Source organism: Synchiropus splendidus, chromosome 1 (genome assembly GCF_027744825.2).
Source record: "Synchiropus splendidus isolate RoL2022-P1 chromosome 1, RoL_Sspl_1.0, whole genome shotgun sequence".
NCBI classification, from domain to species: Eukaryota; Metazoa; Chordata; class Actinopteri; order Syngnathiformes; family Callionymidae; genus Synchiropus; species Synchiropus splendidus.
Window position 1 is genome coordinate 2,603,131 of NC_071334.1, and position 21,086 is coordinate 2,624,216.

General features: G+C 44.5%; 1 protein-coding gene across 1 annotated transcript; it reads right to left on the reverse strand.

Annotated features, from left to right (window-relative positions):
* Positions 1–1,906: 1,906 nt before the first annotated feature.
* LOC128750883 (up-regulator of cell proliferation-like) lies at positions 1,907–20,628 on the reverse strand. The gene is made up of 5 exons (XM_053851503.1): positions 20,613–20,628; positions 19,730–19,891; positions 6,347–6,534; positions 2,766–6,280; positions 1,907–2,162 (listed from the first exon to the last, which is right to left on the reverse strand). Exons 1-5 carry the CDS (start codon positions 20,626–20,628, stop codon positions 1,907–1,909), a joined length of 4,137 nt encoding a protein of 1,378 aa, XP_053707478.1.
* Between the last annotated feature and the right edge of the window lie 458 nt (positions 20,629–21,086).

Here is a 21,086-nt window from a genome sequence, read left to right on the forward strand (position 1 = left end):
AATTGTATTAAAGTCTTCTCAGATTTCTATGTGAGATGTTTGGCTTCAGGATTAACTGCATGTTGTTAGATTTTAAAGCAACCTAGAATGAATAACTGATGTATTCATGTGAGAAAAGGAAGAATAATAAAACTATAATGTTGTGCTTTGACTCTAATGGTGTCTACTTTAATGTTTCAGCTCAATACCATATAAGTTTCCCTAATTCTGTGTTCTGGTCCAGGGGGCAACAGTCTCAGCGAGGAGGCCCAGACATCATATCTGTTTCAGGTGTTGTAACACACAAGCACAACTGAACATTTTATGAAGCCATATTTGACTCTCAGGAGGCAATATGATAGACTCACACCAAGGGACCAAGGACAGTGCTATAGGGAGTTGATTGGAACAAGTGAGCTGTTCAGTCCTGGACCTTGTAGATCTTTGCCATCATGATCATGGCTCCTGCCTGCACACCAGCCCCCTCCAGCCTCTGGATCCTAACCTCCCCCCGTTCTCCTCATCCTCCTCTACTGCACCAGCTGACATCTTAAGACACTAAACATGAGTTAAAAGGAGTTTTCCAGAATGTTCTTCCACTGGTCTCAGTCTTGTGCTCAGATATTGTGTGATACTGAGAGAGTGAGTTCCATTTCATATCTTTATATCATCCTCTTCTGTTTCATTATTGACTTCTCTCCAGTCAGTCTTGTTCGTGGGTTATACTCACATCGAAACACCACTGGTCCTGACTTCAGATAAAGAGATGGATGAAGCTATTTGAGATGATTAATGTTCTTTTCGGTTTCATTATGTTTACGCAGGGTTGGTTAATCTGAATTGGTACAATCTTGTCCACCTCCTGTTTTATTCAGGTGGGGTTGTGTCTTGTCTTCCTGTGTGCATCTTGTCTGCGTCTACCCCTAATCCCGTAACTCCATTGTCCATGTGTACCGTCTTGCTGTCAAGTCTGTGTTATGTCGAGTCGATCCAACTCAACTCTAGTTTGTTCCACTTCTGAATGAAGCACCTTTCTTTGGATTATTGTTGATTTAAGTTTCTTACGTTGCGCTCCTCTTGTGGTGCTCCACCTCCACTAGTCTTTTATTTTTGTGCAGTCTTTTCCGGTTTCCTATTTGTTCTTTTTCTCTTGACAGTGTCCTCTTGATTGGACCTCCACAAACTTCGGGAGGGGCTGGAGGGTGTTGCAGCCCCAGTCCAGTTCAGCCCGTGTCCATCTAAAGCTAAGGTTTAAGCTTGCAGGATGTGCATTATTTTGTTTGTTTTTTTTGTTTTTTTTGCCCTGTGCCCGAGTATTTTGCTTAGTTTGTTTTCCTCCACTCCTTTGGTTCATCGTGATCTGGAATAAACCCTTGGAACTCACGTCTCCTGCATTTGGCTCCTTGCCGAGTCACTTCCATAACAATTAATTCCCTCGGATCATTCATATATTTAATGTGTTCATATATTTTGACCTAAATCAAAGATGGAACTGTTAGGATTTTAAATGTATTTTAATGAGGAATGGTTGCATGAACACACATATCAATGACTCTCTTGATGAAGCAAAGTCACACCATTTGTCCACAGACACAGCGTGAGAACCCAAATAAAACAGACAATTCAAAGGTGTATATAGTCGACAACGCAGCTCTGAGAGCTCAGACTTTACTGCCTCTTGGACTGTCATCATGGATGTTGGTTGAACAACAAACACATGAGCCTTAGAAGTAGCAGAGAAAGAAAACATGCATTTCTTCTCCTCCACTCATGAAGGAGACAAGCAGGAAACATTTTCATGACATCATCAACTGTCACACCTAGAAGAGCTCATCAGGACGTGTTTTCCACAGAGCTTTCAGTTTGTCTTCATCCCTCCATGTCGGACTGTTTGTCTAAGTAAATGAGACAGTAGTTTTCCAGGGGACTAAGAGTCTTGTTCACAGATGTTGAAGGCCTCTCTCAGGCCCTTCAGAGCTTTTTCCTCTGTGATTTCTTTCCAGAGTTTTGGAATCTTGGCTGGTTTGGCTTTGAACTCTTGAGCCAGTTGTTGGTTGTATTTGACAAGAAGATGCTTCCAATAGTCAGATGCTTGTATGCTGGCATCTGGTGGGATGTTCCAGTCTGGATAATACTCTGCATATTGTGTGTAAGGGACAAACTCGTGTTTGGTCTCTTCTGAGCTAAAACTCCAGTTGCCAGCAACACATGTTGTACATAAGTTTTCCGTTAATTTTTTACTCTCTTCGTCACGGTATCTTCCAAAAGCTTGAGGTCGATGGATGGAAGCATGGTGCTTCTCGTGTCCTTTGCCTCCTGCCTCACAGGGAACTTTACAAAACGGACATTGGTGGCCACAACCAAAGACCCTCTTGAACAGCTCATCTTCTGGTTTGACAGGAAGTTGGTTCAGAGTTTCTGTGACGTCCTCAAGTTTTAAGAAATCATTGTGGAAGGATTCTGTCATCTTACTAAGGAACTCTAAAACCATCTTTCCAAACTGATGACTTGTGCTTTTGATGTGGAACAAGATTCGTCTGACAGCCTCCGCAGATATTGAGACGTCTTTGATCAGACTCCTGCGGATCCCATCAACAAGCTCTGTGATGTTTTCATTGTCATCTGGTGAGTTTCTCACTGCCTCTTCTATCACTCTTCTGATCTTCTCAACAATTATGTGAAGCATATTACTCTTCAGTTTAAGAAGAGTCTGATTCTGTTGCAGCTTCTGTGAAACATGCTGACGTATCCAATCCTTGACAAACCTTTCATATTTTAAACAGTACTTGACCAAAGCCTTGAAGTCATCCTGCAGGAGCAACTCTTTCAGGATGCTGTACTGGAAGAAGGAGCGAGAGCTGAACACTGCGGAGTGTGAACTTGTCAGAACCTCATCCACAATGTTGATTCCCAGTGACCTGTTGATGTAATCCTCCACAGCTGGTTTGATACAAAGGGTGACAAAGTACTCTGCTTTGCGCTGGCAGTCGTCCCTCTCTCTGTACAAGTCCAGGAAGTCCTGAAACCACTGCTCCTTCTGCTTTTCCAGCTGCAATCTTGGATCAGTATCGGACAAGAATCTCTTGTGCATCTGTTGGAACTTCCTCGCAGCGATTCCACAAATATGAAGTTTCAGCTCAAATCCAAACTGTTTGTTTGTCTTGTGACGTTTGTAACTCACTTCAAGAGATTGATCAACTTCCTGCAGCAGCTCTCTGATGAATAAATCACTGTAGTCCTGATTTGTTTGGGATTTATCAGCAATGAACTTTTCTGAACGCTCAATCACCTTATTTGTAAACACCCGGGGCTTATCGCTCGCAATCATTTTAAATTTCTTCCAGTATGAGCCTGCGTGCTCCATTCTGACCTGGAACTGGCCTCGACCATGTTGACTCAGATCTCCAACATGAAAGAATAGTTCATTCACATTCTGATGTGAAAGATTTTCCTTCAGTTGGTAAAGAACATGATCAGAAATGTTCCTTTCCTTCTGTTGAGGCACATTTTCAGTTGCTGAAGTCCACATTTTATCAAACTCAGTCCTCACTTCTTCATCAGACATTGTGTGATTACGAACGTCTGACAGAAGCTTCATCACCTCCTGCTCCATCATCTTCCTGGATTCACCCTGAATGTTTTGAACTTTAATGGATGCCTTCTTCCGCTCCAGTGCAGAGTCTAGGTTTGTGTTAACTTCAGACTTGATCTCATTTGAAAGACTTGTGATGCTGTTCGAGAAGTCAGACTTGTATTTTTCAATCAGTTTCACACGTCGGTCTTTTCTTTTGTAGTAGCCATTTAGCTTCTCTCTCATCTTGGTCTCTTGTGATTTAATGCTGTCGATGAGCTCTGATTTCTTTGACCTCACTAAAGCAGACAAGTCTGAGTCATGATCAGCATTTTGGATTTCTAACTCTGCCTCTCCACTCTGGGAGAGAATCTCTTTCCTGAACTCCCATTCCCACTGGCTGAACTCTTTAGACAGGTCGTCATAGGCCTGAGCCACCAGGGTGTTTCTGAAGCTGAAGATGAAGTCTTCATATTTCACTGCTCTCCACAGACTTGTGATCCATTCAATGAACTCTGGGATTGTTGAGAGTTCTCTGTCCTGGTTGTGTTTAACACTCTCCAGAAGCTTGTTCTTGAAATCTGCCACAGTTTCACTGTAACCTGTGTTGACAGGTGCCATTGGTGGGGTTCCATGCCAGAGTCCTGGGATGTACCAGTTGTTGGTGTCCACGTTGTAATCCAGCACATCAGTGAAGGCCTGAACAGAAGGCTTCTTCTCCATTTCAGCAGCAAGCTGAGTCATTTCATTCAGATGATCCAACAAACGTTTTTTTCCATCTGTGTTCTTTCCATGAGCTGAAACACCTGCTACATTCTGGTGCACAAAATGACAAATGGGCTTTTTTCCAATATGTTTCATCCTCAAGAAGGCGTGAACAGCGATCTGCAGAATGTCTTTCATCTCAGTAGCGTTCTCCATGGCAATGTTGATGATGGTGATGTCACTCAGGCCGATGACAAAGGTTGCCAGTTGGTTGTCGTGCTCATAACTGTCATCAAGCTGAGCTAACTCAGGAGATTTCAGACCCTCTGTGTCGATAAGAAGGATGAAGTCAAAGCCACATTGCATGTCCTCTCCAACCTTCAGAAAGAGCATGTAGGCTCCTCTGGTGCAGCGCCCACTGCTGACAGGAAATCTAACTCCAAACATGGTGTTCAGAAGTGTGGACTTCCCTGAACTTTGAACTCCCAACACAGTCAGCACCAACAGTCGGCTTCTCCCTCCAACCTTCTGGTGCAGTTCCATCAGCACATGTGAGATCCATCTCTGAGGGATGTTGGAGGCTTCTCCATCCAGGAGCTCTAATGGATAACCATCCAGCAGCAGGTCTGCAGCCAGGCCTGGAAGCTTCTCAAGGTTTTGGAGAGGCGAGGAGAACTCAAAAATCAGCCCCATTTCTCTCATGTAATGCTCCAGTCCCAATGAACTGTCAACTAACTTCTGATCCAGCTCTGCAACAACTGCTGCATCTTTTCTGTTGCGTTGCTCTTTGAACTGTTGCCGTAGCTCAGTTAGCACGTGTAGTGAATGAGTGTTGAACAAGAACTGCATCCATCTCAGAAAACAGTCTCTTTGTTCTTTATCACTGGATAATAATGTTTCAATGAACATGGTGACTCCACTGGAGAGCTTTTTTCTTGCTTGTGCTTTCTGCAGCTTCTGTTTTTCTGCTCTGATCTTAGATTTATGATGTTCAATTCCAACATCAGCTTTAACTTTGATGCGACATTCCTCTCTTTCTAATCGAGCGAGTGATTTCCACTCTTTTCCTTGAAGAGGAAGTTGTTGATTCTTGAACTCTGGAATACTTCGAACGTCACCAAAGATCTTCTCTGCTGTGTCTTTTTGGTCAATAGTTTGTTTTTCATCCACAGACAGACCTAAGCTAACGGCAGTGTCACGCATGTTCTCAAGACTGATGGTGTGGTTCACCTCAGAAAGCAAAGTTTTGATGGTGGAACAGAGTTCATCTGAGAACTCAACTGTGTTAACTCCAGAATCTTTAATTAAGACGTTGTTTTTTGACAATTCCAGTTCTTCCATAGTGTTCTTGACTGACTTTTTGTTTTCACGACTGTTAGTGCGATTCACCACGAGGAACATTTTGGATTTTAGATTTCCCACTGATCTGAGAGTTTGGTTTTCAGCCTCTTCCATTCTGTCCAGGAAAACAAACACAGCAGTGGACACCTCCATGAGGAAAGTGAATTGTGTTTGGGACTCTGAGATGTCTCCTCGCAGGTTTGCAAATGCAACTGGATTGGAGAAAACATCAAGATTTTCTCTTCCACTGGGGAGGAACCAACCAACCTCAACCAGACCAGCAGATATTTTCCTCTGACGGGCTCCTCCCTTCATCTCTCTGTGGATGAACATGTTGTGATTCTGCTGGCCACGACTCAGGACTTGATTTAAAATCTGAGATTTGGATAAGGAGCAGTTTTTCAGCCTCACAAAGGAAATGAGAGGAATTCCTTCCTGGACGATGTAGTTCTCCTTGAACCCTCTTGACTCTGACAAACCATGTGGCTGCCACTCTTTTATGATTCCTCTCAGAGCCCAAAGCATGAGTGTGCACTGGCTGTTCTCAGTGGGTGGTAACAAGAGAGGAAGAGGAAACTGACACATTGACATTCTGAGGGCCATTTCCTGCTGCAAACAGCTGTCAGCACAGAGGAACAGAGCAACTGTGAGGTCCAGAGGATGAACATCGTCGTCTGCTGGGACCTGATCGTTGTCGTCATCATCATTTAAATACCCCAGAACATCAACTTGGTGAGAACCTCTCTTTACTGACATGCAGCGCCTGCATTCAGCATTGAGTTTGAAAAGTGTTGTGAGAAAGTGAAATGGAATTTGATTCCATGTTGGAACATCATTCTGATGAATGCTGCTGTTCATGATCTCCAGGAGAGTCCTCAGAGTGAGTTTGCTGGGATAGTATTCCATCAGTCCAAGTTTGGAGAGAACGTTCAAGAGATCTGTTGCAATAAAAAAAAAAAAAAATTAAATTAAAATGTGCACATCAAACAGTGCCATGTCTTCAGGTTTCAGATTTCATTAAGTGTATAAGTTTCAATAAATGTGGTATGTTCATTTTGTAAATGTTAAAAACAATGAGCATGTTTGTTAGAGTGAGACATCTTCTTAAATAAGGGTCGCTCGAATATGTGTGAAGAGTAGGTGTTCCTGTTTGTCCATAGTTAATCCATGTTGTGTTATCTTCGTTGCAATAGAAAAGCTCTGTAGAAAGCTGCATGGTCAGACTGCATGTATGTTCGTTTGAACCTGGGAAACTTTGCGAGTACTTGTCGAACAAAAGGTCGTAAGTTGTTGAACACTGCATGTGTTATATTTGTACATTTGTAGTTATGACATACAAGAAACCTCCATAAAACAAGAAAAGCGTCCCTTGAGTATGGAGTTTCTTTGCAAGTTCCCTGGCTGTATAACCACACAGTGGCGTGTGTGGTGAGGGCAGCACCTGTTCACAATTAATAAGGTAATAACTTTTTAACTGTTGCCACAGTTAATTAGTGACATGTCAATTTTGTTTCGGCTAGTATTGGACCTTATTGCATTACTTTCCTGTTGCAGGCCACATATATACATTCTGTTGCAATGTAAAGTGATTCAGCCTCCTCCAGACTCCTGTGTCTCTGTTAAGGCCTCTCCTCTGTCACTCAGTTCAGTACACAGTTTTGTGAGTCTGGCTGGAATGAACCTGCCCTGATGTCTGTGATATTTGGTGATATTCGTGACCAGTTCTCGACCGGAGATGAACCTCACAGTTTTGATGACCTGATCAAACAATCCAATCGAATTGAAGAGAGCGCAGTCGTGAGATCCGGTCTGGTCATGATTGCACCACACACCCAGAAGCCTTTCTCTGAATCTCCTTCTAATGCTCCAAAGCTGACTCAGATCAATGGTGCCTGCCTCTCTATTGACGAGAGGACTCGCCATCTTGCTCTGTGTATGTATTGTGACTTTGAAGGACACGTGACTTCAGAGTGTCATGTCTGTCCCAAGCTGTTCCCCAGAACAGTGGTGAGTCACGCTCCAGTTTCGAACCCATTGTCTCGCATCAGCACCCCAGTCACTCTTTCTATTCATTTCTTTGCCATCATCACCTATCAGATTGGGCTTGCCTTGGTTGAAGCTTCACAATCCCCCAATTTATTGGGCTTTCTCGTCCATCCTGTCATGGATTAAATATTGTCACTCCCACAGCCTCCATTCAGCCATTACGTCAGCTGGTTGAAAGTGACTCCTGCCTTTTTCCTGCTCCTGGTCTCTCCTCATTTTCCCCGGAATACAATGACTTGGATGCAGTGTTTCAGCCACTCCACGACAGGCCTGGTCATATATTTCGCTAGACTTTGTAACCGGTCACCCATCAGTGGACAAACTGCCGAAAAGCTCCCCTCTGCTCTTTAGAATATAGACTTGATGGTCCTGCATGTTTTCAAGAAATTCACACACTTCCCAATGACACTGTCGCAGACTGAGGGCCACTGTTTACCTCCCAAGTGTGGCAGGCCCTCTGCAAAGCCATGAGCGCCTCTATGTGTCTGGCGTCTGGCGTCTGGCTACCACCCACAGTCAGAGAGACTAAAACAAGACCATGTTTTGACTGTGCATCCACCTGTTTGGAATCAGAACGATTAATATCAGCTGTGGATGGAAGAGTGAATGATGAAAGGCAGGAACCACCTGGTATGAGGACCAACCCATAACCGGTCCAGACAGCCTCATCTGAGCACGTATCCTGCCCCAAGTGAAGGAATGTGGAAGATAAGGAACCTCTGGGAACAGCGATGGGTGAGGAGGATGAAGTATGGACCACAGAGCCAAGCAGATACAGGACGAGCCAGTCAACAAGCGGAAGCAAGCCAATCAGAAGAGTGGACAGAAAATTGACAATAACAAGAGAATTCATCAACGCCGCTCCAAACCAAGGGGAGTTGACAAAACACCCGGACCTCAAGACACCAGGATCAATCAGCGATGACTACACCCCTAGATGGATTCAATGTATTTCAAAGGGTCAGGGCCAGAGAACGTCTTTGTCACGCTGCACCACTTGAGCTCAGGCTAAGTCAGGTGTAGTTGTGGACCCAGAGCTCCGCATTAGACTCCTCTGTCAGGGAACGAATACTATTGGATATAACTTGTTGGTTCTTTGGCAGTCATTCTCACGAGTAAACAGAGCGTTCTCTCAATCGGAAGATACACTGGAGCTGTGTTTCCCAACAGTATATCGCAGCGGAACGCAGCAGACGTTAGAAATACTCCGTATCGTGTTTGTAAATGACCAACCAGCCGTGTCATATCACAGCTGCGCCAGAGGACTGGTGGAAAAAGGAAAATGCCAGCTGGGAAAACAGTCAGTCGACGAGCACAGTGAGAGCTTCATTGTATTGGTCTGATGTGACGATGCTTGCTGATCTTCTCATCAAGTCACTCCCAATAACAAGCTCAGCATACTGATCTCTGACTCTGACTCACTTTGATCCATGGATTGAATGATATTGACGAAACATACCGTCATCTTTGTCTTCTGATGCCATGTTCTCCTCCTCTGCTTCCTTCAAACCGCGACCACCTAAAGTCAGCAACAAACATGGGCTTGATTCAAACATCAAACTCTTGCATCACAATGTGTTCAAGGGGCCAAATCTTGCTCCTGTCTGCAGGGTCAGCGAGATGAAACGTCACCAAAACATATGGAGTCATTTGTAAGAACAACGTTTCAAGTAATTCAGTTGAAAAATGACACTTTAGCTTTGTGGTGTCAAGAGGCTAAGTGTTGTCCAGGTAAGCCACCTAGAAACAGTGCAATGGTGGCTCTGTGGATGAAGTTTGGTTTTAAAGGCAGGGCTGAGGTTCACTCATGCTCAATCAATGATCATTTTCAATGGCTCATTCTGGGTCTGAAACTCTGCCATCACTGAAGTGTTTACTGTGAGTTTGCCATGTTCCAACAAACTCCTCTTGGATGAATGAAACTGGACTTTATGGCGTCCATGACAAGAATGAGGACAAGCATGTGAACTGAGGAAGAGGAAGAGACCGTGTCCACTTGTCCTGTTCCTGTTGTAGTTTCGTGGGTTCAACCCTCTTGTGGCCGATTTGAGCTTAGTTTCTGTTTTTTATGTGACAGGGAGTAGAGCAATTTTCATTTCATTTGCGGCGCTTATTCAGCTTTCAGTTGGGAGTTTGTGAATCGTCATGTGGCTTCACCGTCACTCTAACTTAACTACCTGCTGCGATGACGATGTACTTCAGTTACACTTTTGTAGCAGGTGGAAAATGTTGATGATTTTGTCATCAATTTCACCAAAATCATTTTATTTTGTAGTAATTTTATTTTGAATTAATTTTATTTATTTTATTTTTCTGGCAGACAATGGCGTCATCTCTGCCTTCTCCTCACCCCATACTGTGAGTCGAGAGGTGAGTGAGTGTTCTTGTGTCTTGGAGTCTGAGAGTTGTCAAATGTCAAACTGTGGATTTGTAGGTCTGCAGCGTCATTACAAGGCGACTCCTTCGCTCAGTGTTGTCAAAAGGTCACTAACTTTGCCCTAAGCACGGTCAACAATCCACCAAAATATCTGTACAAAACCTGGCAATTGCTCGCTGTGCTTTTGTTTCTGTTTTTTGTGGACCCTGAAGGCATCTTGAGAGTTGATTGGCTTGATGAGCTGCGCCCGCCACATAACAGTACGCAGTGCTACTGTAGAAACTGACCTCGGCTGGTGCTACAATCTAGTGACAGCAAACTACGACCTTAGCTATCAGGTATTTTGTTTGGTGTGTTTTGAAGAATGCTGGCATGAGATTTTTGACATTTGAAGTCCTGTATATCTGGCTGCATCAGTGCCTCACCTCAGCTACGAGCCGCACACCAATGATCTGGACTGATGCCTCCTGAAACTGAGGTTCAAAGGTCAAATTCAATACTAGCCTGTAATATTCATTGGAATGATAAATAAGTTAAACATAATTTACAAGCTTGTCAACTTCTGGTTAGTGGAAGCAGGAGCTCTTCACAGAAATTTGCAGTTTACTATATGTATTTATACACGTTTCCTCCTGGTTGACAAACGTGGAAAAAAAAACATGAATATGATAAAAATATTATGTCATGTCAAATCAATAGACTCATAAAAATCAATCACACTTCATCAAACACTGATGTTAGAAACAGAGCTTTGGAGAGTGCTGGCCAAGCAAGAGAACCAGCATTAACTTAGCAAGGCAAACATTGACATGAATTATTGTCTCTGGAGTTACTCACTCCCAGGATCATTAACAACTGAATTGTCAATGTGAGAGCCATTTATTTCTTTGTATAACCGACTCCTTTCAAGACACAGACACTTCTAAATAATGACCCACTTCAATCAAGATAAATACATCGTTCATCATATTCTCTCAACAACAGAAATGAAGCAACACAGACCAACAATGAATGTCAAGATGCAGCTGAGACTGACCTGTCGTCGTCTCGTCTTTTACCAAGTATTTGAAGTAGATTAAACACATTAATATTCACATCAATATTAACAATGTTTAAACACGAATATTTATAGTGATTCATTGAACTTACCTGGTGTAAATGATGTTGAGTCGAAGTCTGTGAAAATGTAAGAGGTCAGACGGCGACACCTTACTTTACCTCCCACATCACGTGTCCTCCTTCTCATTAACTATTAATGGAGGAAGCAGTCTTTAGTCTTTGCGGACACTTGCAATGATCTGAACAATAAAAGGTTTATGCATTTATATCACCGTAATAAGAACATTGAACCACCATAATGATTAACGTGACCTTCGTTCAGACGTGTCAAGAGTCAACACCCAGTCACTCAACCTTTTTGAGGTTAACATCATGAATCAGAATAATCAAGTACATTGTTGTTGTCGTCTCTCACACTAAATCTGACAAATATGAAACTCCCAATGTCCATTTACTGCTGAGGTTCAGCAAGGCTTTGTCCTGGGTCCCTTCTTTCCTCGCCAGGCAGACGTCGTGTAGCGATCAGGGGATCACTTGACTGTTGATCACAAGTGAGACAGGCTTGAATCAGAACGTCTGACTTGTCCTCCACATCCTCACATCTTTAAACCTTTTGCACCACTCACAAACACATGAGCATGACATTGTCTCATCTCTGTACGGTTGCTGCAGCAATCCCAATGAGTTTTTACCAACTATGTCAGAAGCTCCTAGTTAGTTCATTGCTGTGTGTGATGTGAAACAGAGTGTCTGTACATAAAATCACGTGGGAAAAGGTTTAATGGCTGCAAAGACCTACGACCACACTTTTTGGGTGTGATTTTTTCATAGCAATACTGCAAATTTTCTGACACAATTGATATTTTCTTCATCTACGACTGTACTTTGTTTCTGTTCAGGGCAAAGGTCCGCACCTGGCCTGTCTGACTGGTGGACCTCTTGTTGTTGAAGCAGTGGAACAGCTGCACTAACTGTGCTCTCAAGTGCCTTTTCATTCCAGTCAAAGCTCCTTTTCGCTTCCTGACTTTTGCCCTGGTGGTTCCAAGAGAATTGTTTGTCTAAAGTGACCCATATAGTTCCATCTGTGACTCCATATCTTGCTCATTCGAGTTCAAACTCCATGAACTAAAAATTTCTTGTAACTTCCGAGATAAAGACTATAAAATATATCTTACATGTCGAGTATAAATGTGGTGCACTGACCATAAACATATAACAGTCCATCTTTTGTGAGCATGTGTCACTCTGTCAATTGGCTTGTTGCCGGGCTGCTACATGCTGTGGTGCCAGACATTGAATTAAAAAAAAAAAAAAGCAAATGCTGGCCGTGGTCGGGTGGACGTAAGTCAAACAGGTCGTAAGTCAGATGTTACTTGTGTGTATATATATATATATATATATATATATATATATATATACATCTAGGCCTTCAGTCAAGTCAAGTGGTAACACTTTGAAATGTCTGGCATCTTTGAGGAGAAGGGGTCCGTCATGTGTATGGATCAGTTATTAAATGAAACCACACGAGTTGGAGCAACTGTGAAAGAGCAGTACCTGTCAATCAGAAGCTCTGGGGTTCTCTCTGTATTGAAATATAAGAAGTGAAAGTGTTGAAACAAATTTAATTTATTCCATCCATTTACTGCCATCTAGCAACAGGGATCAACATTTTAAAGTCAGAAGCACATGCTTGATATTGAGTGTAACCGCGTCCTCTTGTGCGTAAAGAACTGCCAAATAGTTCCAACTTAACTGAGAGAAATAGTTCAGACTTCAGGGAGGTTCCATAAGCGTTTTGAAGAATGGCTTCTTCTACCGATGTGGACAAATGTAGGTACAGTGGTACCTCGGTTCTCGACCACAATCCGTTCCAGGCGGCATTTCGAGATCCGAATTGATTTTTCCCATTTCAACTAATGGAAAAATAGATAACGTGTTCCAAGCCTTAAAATAGTCTTTTGTAGGAGTGAATGTAGAGTGTCTGCTGCAGGTGGCTGTTCCTCTATGTGTGTGGCCGCTGCATGTGGGAGGGGTTGCCGAGTGAGTGAGGTCTCTCCAGAAGTGAAGAGGTGCCCGGTGCGTGTCCAGCTCTGAATGTGCGCTTCTGTGCAGTTTGGCTGTGACAAAGTCATAAACCAAGTCACGCTCTGTCCCAGACTGGCCTCATCCCTGTCCCAGCTCCAGCCCACAACAGGACATCAAACCCTGGAGTGAGCGCTCCAGCACCTCCCCTGTGACACTCTACCACGCTCCAGTGTGGAGACAGGAAAGGTTTTACACCTCAACATGAAGGAAAAACAGTCAGTAGCTGTAGCTAACAGGATACGTCTGCATACAGAGGCTGGGTTGTACACAATAACAAAGCGCATCGTGGGTCAGCTGATCGGTCCGCGCACGTTATGTTTTTTCCGGCTTTTTTGGGGGGTGTTCGAGTTCTGGATTGTCTTTCGAAATCCGAAACAAAAAAATCTCAAAATTTTTGTTCGAACTCCAATTTGTTCGAATTCCGGGACGTTCGAAAACCGAGGTACCACTGTATTGTACAATTTTTAGAGACTGGGTTGTACATACAGTACCAAATGCATGAGACCTTTACATTTCATCCATAATTACCAGAACGTTCTCTTTTCCTTTTACCTTCCTTTTCTGGTCATGGGCAGCACTGTTCACATTACAGCGTCAGTCTGAGAGAGGGTGAGGTGACTGAGGATTGATGTCATTGTGGTGTCGTCCTCTGGATTGGAGTGCCATATCCGTGTCTTCGACCCTTTCATAAATCACAGTCTGACGCCCAGTGTCCCACCTCACCGCAGTTCAAACACACATCATCATCCTGGAATGTTGGCCCAGTTCCAAATATTCTTCCGTGGTTGCGACCACTGTGTCCAAGTCGCTGTGCATATCAGTGACCACGCACATGGGCCCTTGGAGTGGAGTACTGGACCATAGCGAGGTTGGTGTTGAGCTTGACTGTTTGTATCTGGGACAGCAAATCAGAGTTGGACTCTGAACTTGACTCTCTGGAATCGTTTCATTGTTTTTTTTGGCCCTGATCCTCCTGTTTGTCTGTTTTTAGAATATGTTGTTCACCTTGCTTCTGGTGTTTAGGTCCTGTTTGGACAAGGCCCTTGGTTTTCCCAACACAATTTGTATTGGTGTTCCATTTCTGATTAATTTTTATTTTGTATCCAAGTCGCTCTATGCTCCTCGTAACCACATCCTTGGGTCCTTCTCCAACCATCGTTCACTGAATACATGCGAAATGCTGCATTACAGTAATTATCACTGAAGAAGGGAGGTCAGTCACCCTGCGAGTTGAGATGGGATGGAACTCAAGACTTGCTAAAAACACTCTGTGTGCATCGTCACTCTCAATGACAACGTACCTTCACCTTTGTCTTCTAATTCCATGTCCCCTTGCTGTTCTCTCCAGGTCCTGAAGAGGTGGCAGGCTGCAACCGATCACCTTCTCAGCAGAACGTATGATGCGCTGCAGTCTGCTCTTGTCCCTGGAGGTGGCGCTGCTGTACCAGACAGTGATAGAGGAGGTGAGGATGGACTGGATGATGGCTGTGTAGAACTCCACCAGCAAATTCGTCGGCAGTTAGTTTCCATAGCTGCCTCAAGAAGAACATTCTCTGCTGGGCCTTCCTGATGAGGGACCTGATGGTTGGTCCTCAGTGATGGTGGTTCCCAGGAAGCAGAAGGAGTCCACAATAGGAATGGGTGAACCAGCCAACATGAGAGGGGACGGAGAAACTGACTCTCCCGAGGTCTATGACCATCTCCACTGTCTTCTGGGCGTTGAGCTCCAGGTTGTTGTGGCTGCACCAGGACACCAGCCGCTCCACCTCCCTCCTGTAAGCCGACTCATCTCCATCTGAGATGAGCCCCATGATGGTGGTGTCATCCGCAAACTTGGTCAGCTTTACGGACTCGCGGCTGGAGGTGCAGCAGTTAGTGTACAGAGAGAAGAGCCATGGAGAGAGAACACAGCCCTGAGGAGACCCGATGTTGAGGGTCCGAGTGTCGGAGACAGTCGTCCCCAGCCGCACACACTGTCTCCGGCTGGTCAGGAAGTCTGTCATCCATCTGCAGAGGGAGTCAGGCATGTCCAGCTGGCGAAGCTTGTCTTCAAGCAGAGCTGGAAGAATCGTGTTAAAGGCAGAGCTGAAGTCCACAAACAGGATCCTGGCATAGGTTCCCGGGCAGTCCAGATGCTCCAGAACGAAATGAAGGGCCTGGTTCACTGCATGGTCCACAGATCTGTTGGCTCTGTAGGCAAACTGCAATGAGTCCAGGTGAGAAGCAGTGATAGACTTCAGGTGAGAGAGAACCAGGCGCTTGAAGGACTTCATGAGCACAGACGTCAGTGCCACCGGTCTGTAGTCATTCAGTCCTGTGATCCTGGCCTTCTTGGGAACAGGGATGATAGTAATGATAGTGATAGTGATAGTGAGGACACAGTCGAGTATAAGTTAAATTAGGGCTGTTAATCAATGGAATTTTTTATCGCGATGAATCAAGCTACAGCTGCTGTTTTGCTGCTTTGCGATTAATTGCAAATTAATCACACTGTATCTGTTCTAAATGCAACTCAAAGGACAATATCAACAGCAGAGCGGCCAATAATGTTTTCCTCATGCAAATATTTGTTTACTCCAACAACCAAACACAGCAGTGCATCAATTTATCTGCAAGTTTTCATCAGACTTGTTGTGTTGTTTTACATGTGTTCATTAAAATATACAAAGTTACACTTGCTATTTGTTCTATTGAAAGTCACATCATAAAATTTAAAGGTATAAAATCCCAGGATGGATGGAAAAGAGCCCTTCACAGCTGAGGTGGAGATGGGAAGGACCAACACCCTGTTATGGTACACCGGTACAGTTTTATTGAATATTGTTTGATCATGAATGTTGGGTTGGATGAATGCAGAAGAATGTACAAGAGTGATCTCTGCAGGGCCGAATCTGGATGACAGCCATTTTTTTGAGACATGAATGAAAGAATTCACCATAGTTCAGTGTCAAATGCAGCATTCGTTCACGCAGCGAGTGTCATGATTCTGCTCTTATTTTGGTCCCTTGAGTCCTGTTTTGTTTTCTCCCTACGTTCTTCCTGTTCCGGTGTCACACGGCTGGAGCCAATCGACCCCTGATCACCTGAGTATTAGAGCACCTGGACTCCAGCAGCCTGGGCCAGATCCAATTCTATTGTTCCTGTGGTAAATTGGCTCTCCTCGTTCGTTGTCTCTTTCTGTGCGCTTGCTAGCTTATCTTGATTACTCTGTCTGAAACCCTGGTGCCTGAGTTAGTGTTTTGTTTCTTCCTCTGATTCTGTGTGTTTCCTCGTTTGTTTTGTGATTGACTCTCTGTTCATTGAGCTTTTGTCTCTCTGTTTCCTGATTTAAGTTGCTTTGATTCTCCCGGTTCGGTGATGCTTTCTATTGTGATCTTGTTGTTTAATTATTAAAATACTATTTTTGACTCGCTCCTGCCTCCTGTGACACCACTGTACTTGGGTCCCACTCCACGTCTTGACTCGTAACAGTTCGATCTGGCCAGAAACATGGACCCAGCAGTGGTTGAAGGTCTGCAGGACGCCCTGGCTACTCAGGCCACCAGGGTGAATAATATGGAGAATATTACTCAGTCTATTTTTAAGGTGTTGCAGTCGATGTCTGAGGCAGTGGTACGTCTGTCCTCCCGCTCTGATCCGCCCAGTGCTCTGCTTGCTTCCTCTGCTGTTCCTCAAACAGGGGAGCAAACTCTGTCTGTTCCCGTGAATCTTTTTTTCAAGACTCGTGTTTCCCAAGACCCCTCGTTCTCTCCCTGTGACTCGGACCCAGGTTGGACACACCTCGCTCTCTGTGTGCAATGGACAGCAGTTTCACGTCCTTGGGTCACTCACCGCATGGCACCGCTCAGACTTGTTTCCGGTCAGGCTACCAAGGTGCCCTCCAGAGCACCGTTCAAGCCAGAAGAGCCCCAGAACCCCAGCTCGCCATCCAGGCCTCTTCCCCCGAGATACCCTTCTAAGCCTCAGGACCCCGGTTTCCAGTCCAAGCCACCACCCCCAAGCGTGCCTTCCCAGCCGCCGCCTCCCCAGGACCCCAGCTTGCCCTCCAAGTCAAAGCAGCCAAGCTCTTCCAGTTGCTCCCATGAGCCTCCTTGTCTCCGACGACCATCCAGCCACAAGTCTGCAGAGCATCCTTGATGTCAGAGGGCCCGGTCGTGGCTTCCAGTACCTGGTCAGATGGGAAGGTTACGGCACCGAGGAAAGGTCCTAGATCTCTGGCTCCCTCTTGGACCATAGGCTCCTCAGTGACTTTCACCGTCTGAGTCCCAGCAGACCAGCTAAGACACCTGGAAGTGTTCTTTGGGGGGGGGAGGGTACTGTCATGATTCTGCTCTTATTTTGGTCCCTTGAGTCGTGTTTTGTTTTCTCCCTCCTTCCTTCCTGTTCCTGTGTCACACGGCTGGAGCCAATCAACCCCTGATCACCTGAATACAAGAGCACCTGGACTCCAGAACCGTGTGCCAGATCCACTCATTGTTTGCCTGTGATCGCTCCTCTAGTTCCTGCGATTTGAGTTTGTTTGTTTCTCCCGGTTCGGTGACGCTCTCCTGTGTTCCCTGTGGTAAATTGGCTCTCCTCGTTCGTTCTCTTGCTAGCTTGTTTTGATTACTTTGTCTGAAACCCTGTTAGCTAGTGATGGGTAGATGAGGTATCCTGTATCGTTTCGACACAGTGACACACTGTATTGACACTGTGTTGACACTGTGTTGCTGAATACTGACACCTGGTGGACTTGCAGGAAACATTTGACAGGGTCATCTGACACTGATCTGTCAAACCAATTTTATCCAATTCCATTGATTAGGCATTTGCATTCACATTATTTTTACATATACGTAATTTCATAAAAAAAAATCTTTGATATTCGAGACGCAGTTGATGAATTAAGTGAACATCTGTCTGAATGCCTAAGTAAAAGTGTTGTGAATGACAATGGACTCATTGTAATTAAAGATTTTTATTCAAAAAAATTAGTTTCTCCAGCGTTTTGTTATTCAGTCCATTTCTTTTTTTTGAGGCAATTTCCCCCGCCTTTGAGAAGATCCTCTCACAAGGCACTGAACACAACACCTGTGTGGCCAATATAAATAGGTGAGGGAACGTTGCCTCCATGGACTTCCAGTATAAGAGCGGGTCTTCCGTACGTGCAACGTGTCCTGCTGACAGATGCGCTTCCTTATAGACACAGTTTGGCGCGGGACCGCTGTGTCGACACGGTTCCGGTAGTTGTCACGTGACTTTCTTAAAGCGGTACGCGCACCGACACGGGGTTTGCCCTGGAAGCTCGGCGCACGCATCGACGCCTCAGTGTCGCTGGACCCATCACTACTGTTAGCGTTTTGTTTCTTCCTCTGTTTCTGCGTGTTTCCTGGTTTCTTTTGTGATTGATCATCTCTGTTCATTGTGCTTTTGTCTCTGTTTCCAGATTTAGGTTGGTTTGTTTCTCCCGGTTCGGTGACGCTTCCTGTTGGACTCTTATTCTGGTTTATGGATGGTTTATGCATCTGTGATAATTTCCTCGTTGCCATTGTAAATCATCACGTTAATCATTAATGGTGGAAGGAGTCTTTACTCACACTTGAACAACAAAAGGCTTATGCTTTTTTATGACCCTCATTAGAAAGTTGAAATTTTTGAATAAGTCTGACCTTCATTCAACCATATCAAGAATCAATAGCCAGCCAATAAACCCTCTTGAGTGGAACATGAATACACAACCTGTAGTAAAACTGTAATGCAGGTGTCTCTCATACTGACTCTGACTATCCAAAGTGAACTACTGAGGGTGGCCTTCTTTTCTCACTGTGCATGAACTCATGGCCTCTTCACACACACCTGTCTAGACAATAATTGAAACGTCAAATTCTGAGATTCAGAGTTGGCGCCTGCAATAATCACTCTCTTTAACACACCTCATGTCATAAGTTGGATATTGGGGCAGTAGAATCAGGAGAGTGATCCGGGTGCCATAGATGGGAGGGGAGAGAGACACCCTCCATCCTCTCAGCTGCAGTCTCTACTGGATGAAAGTGTTTGGTGCAAGGTATCTTGCAGGTGCTGAACCAGACTGTGATGCAGCTGGATAAGATCCTCTCTGTTTGCCTCCTGCCTCACAGGGAACTTTACAAAACGGACATTGGTGGCCACAACCAAAGACCCTCTTGAACAGCTCATCTTCTGGTTTGACAGGAAGTTGGTTCAGAGTTTCTGTGACGTCCTCAGGTTTTAAGAAATCAGTGTGGAAAGATTCTTAAGGTCATCTTACTAAGAGACTCTAAAACTCTCAAACTGATGACTTGTGCTTTTGATCTGGAACAAGCTTCGTCTGACAGCCTCCTCAGATATTGAGACGTCTTTGATCAGACTCCTGCGGATCCCATCAACAAGCTCTGTGATGTTTTCATTGTCATCTGGTGAGTTTCTCACTGCCTCTTCTATCACTCTTCTGATCTTCTCAACAATTATGTGAAGCATATTACTCTTCAGTTTAAGAAGAGTCTGATTCTCTTGCAGCTTCTGTGAAACATGCTGACGTATCCAATCCTTGACAAACCTTTCATATTCACCACAGTACTTGACCAAAGCCTTGAAGTCATCCTGCAGGAGCAACTCTTTCAGGATGCTGTACTGGAAGAAGGAGCGAGAGCTGAACACTGGGGAGTGTGAACTTGTCAGAACGTCATCCACAATGTTGATTCCCAGTGACCTGTTGATGTAATCCTCCACAGCTGGTTTGATACAAAGGGTGACAAAGTACTCTGCTTTGCGCTGGCAGTCATCACACCCTCGGTACAAGTCCAGGAAGTCCTGAAACCACTCCTTAAATGCGATTAAAGTATTTTAACGTGCTAATTATGATTAATTAATCACAATGAACTCGTTAAAGTCCCACCACTGCTTCTCAGTTCTCTTGCTGGTATCTTGGTGTTTGTATGGGTGTCAGAGGGCGTGTGGTTGATGTTACGGTGAACATCATTAATCAATGCCAGGAATGAGACATTTTATTTAGTTTTCTTTTTTTAAACCCATATTTGACTCTCAATATCTCACAGCAAGGGACCAAGGACAATGCTATAGGGAGTAGCTTGGAACAACATGAGCTGATCAGTCCTGGACCTGATCTGCCAAAGCACTTAGATGAAAAGGGCTTGTTATGGTTTGACTTTTCTGCCCTGAATGCAGGAGGTCTCAAAGTCCTCAAGAAATGACAGTCTGGTCTGCGTCAGAGTTCAACCTGGAAGAGAGGCAGAACCCGTCCTCATTCGCTGGGTTGAGGAAAGTTCTGGGAGACCTGGCCTGGTTAGTTTTTTTGACCAGGTGCTTCAGATAAAGTCTTAAAAATGTCCACACCTTCAGTCGCATTTAAACCTCGAGAAAGAAATCATTTTGGTTTTACTTCCTTTATTGTCATAACTGTTGAGTCATCTTCATACTTGGTTGCTTCTGTACCTGGGTCGACTGTCATGGGTCATCAGGGTGAAAAGCACGGGGCTCAGAACACATCCTTAGGGGGAGCCGGTCTTCAGAGAGATGACACAGGACGTGTTGCTGCCCGCTCGTACAGACGGGGTTCTGTCGGTGAGGAAGTCCAGAAGCCAGTTGCACAGAGGGGAATTGAGACCCAGTGTCGAATACTGAGCTGACGTCTCCAGAACACCTTCCTCTCCAGGTGTTCCAGACTCAGGTCTCAAGTCTCCCACACTTATCGGACTTTACTTTTCTCCAGTCACTCACATCTAAATACGACAAGTCCTGACTTCAGACAAAAAGACTGATCAATTCACTCATTTATTCCTGTGTTTAATGTGTTCATTTTATTTGGACAAAATGAAAAGTATTCCACGTGGGAAATTGGTTCTTGATAGTCGCTCACCACTTTAACAACACTGTCGTGATTCTAAATGTATTTTAATGAGGAATGAT

Bases quoted from the DNA above. Each gene is read 5' to 3' on its own strand.
- LOC128750883 (XM_053851503.1), bottom strand. The intron at 6,281-6,346 runs GTAAAGAGAGGT...GACAACGATCAG, and splicing joins AATGCAGGCGCTGCATGTCA to GTCCCAGCAGACGACGATGT. The intron at 2,163-2,765 runs GTACTGTTTAAA...CTGGAGTTTTAG, and splicing joins GACTTCAAGGCTTTGGTCAA to CTCAGAAGAGACCAAACACG.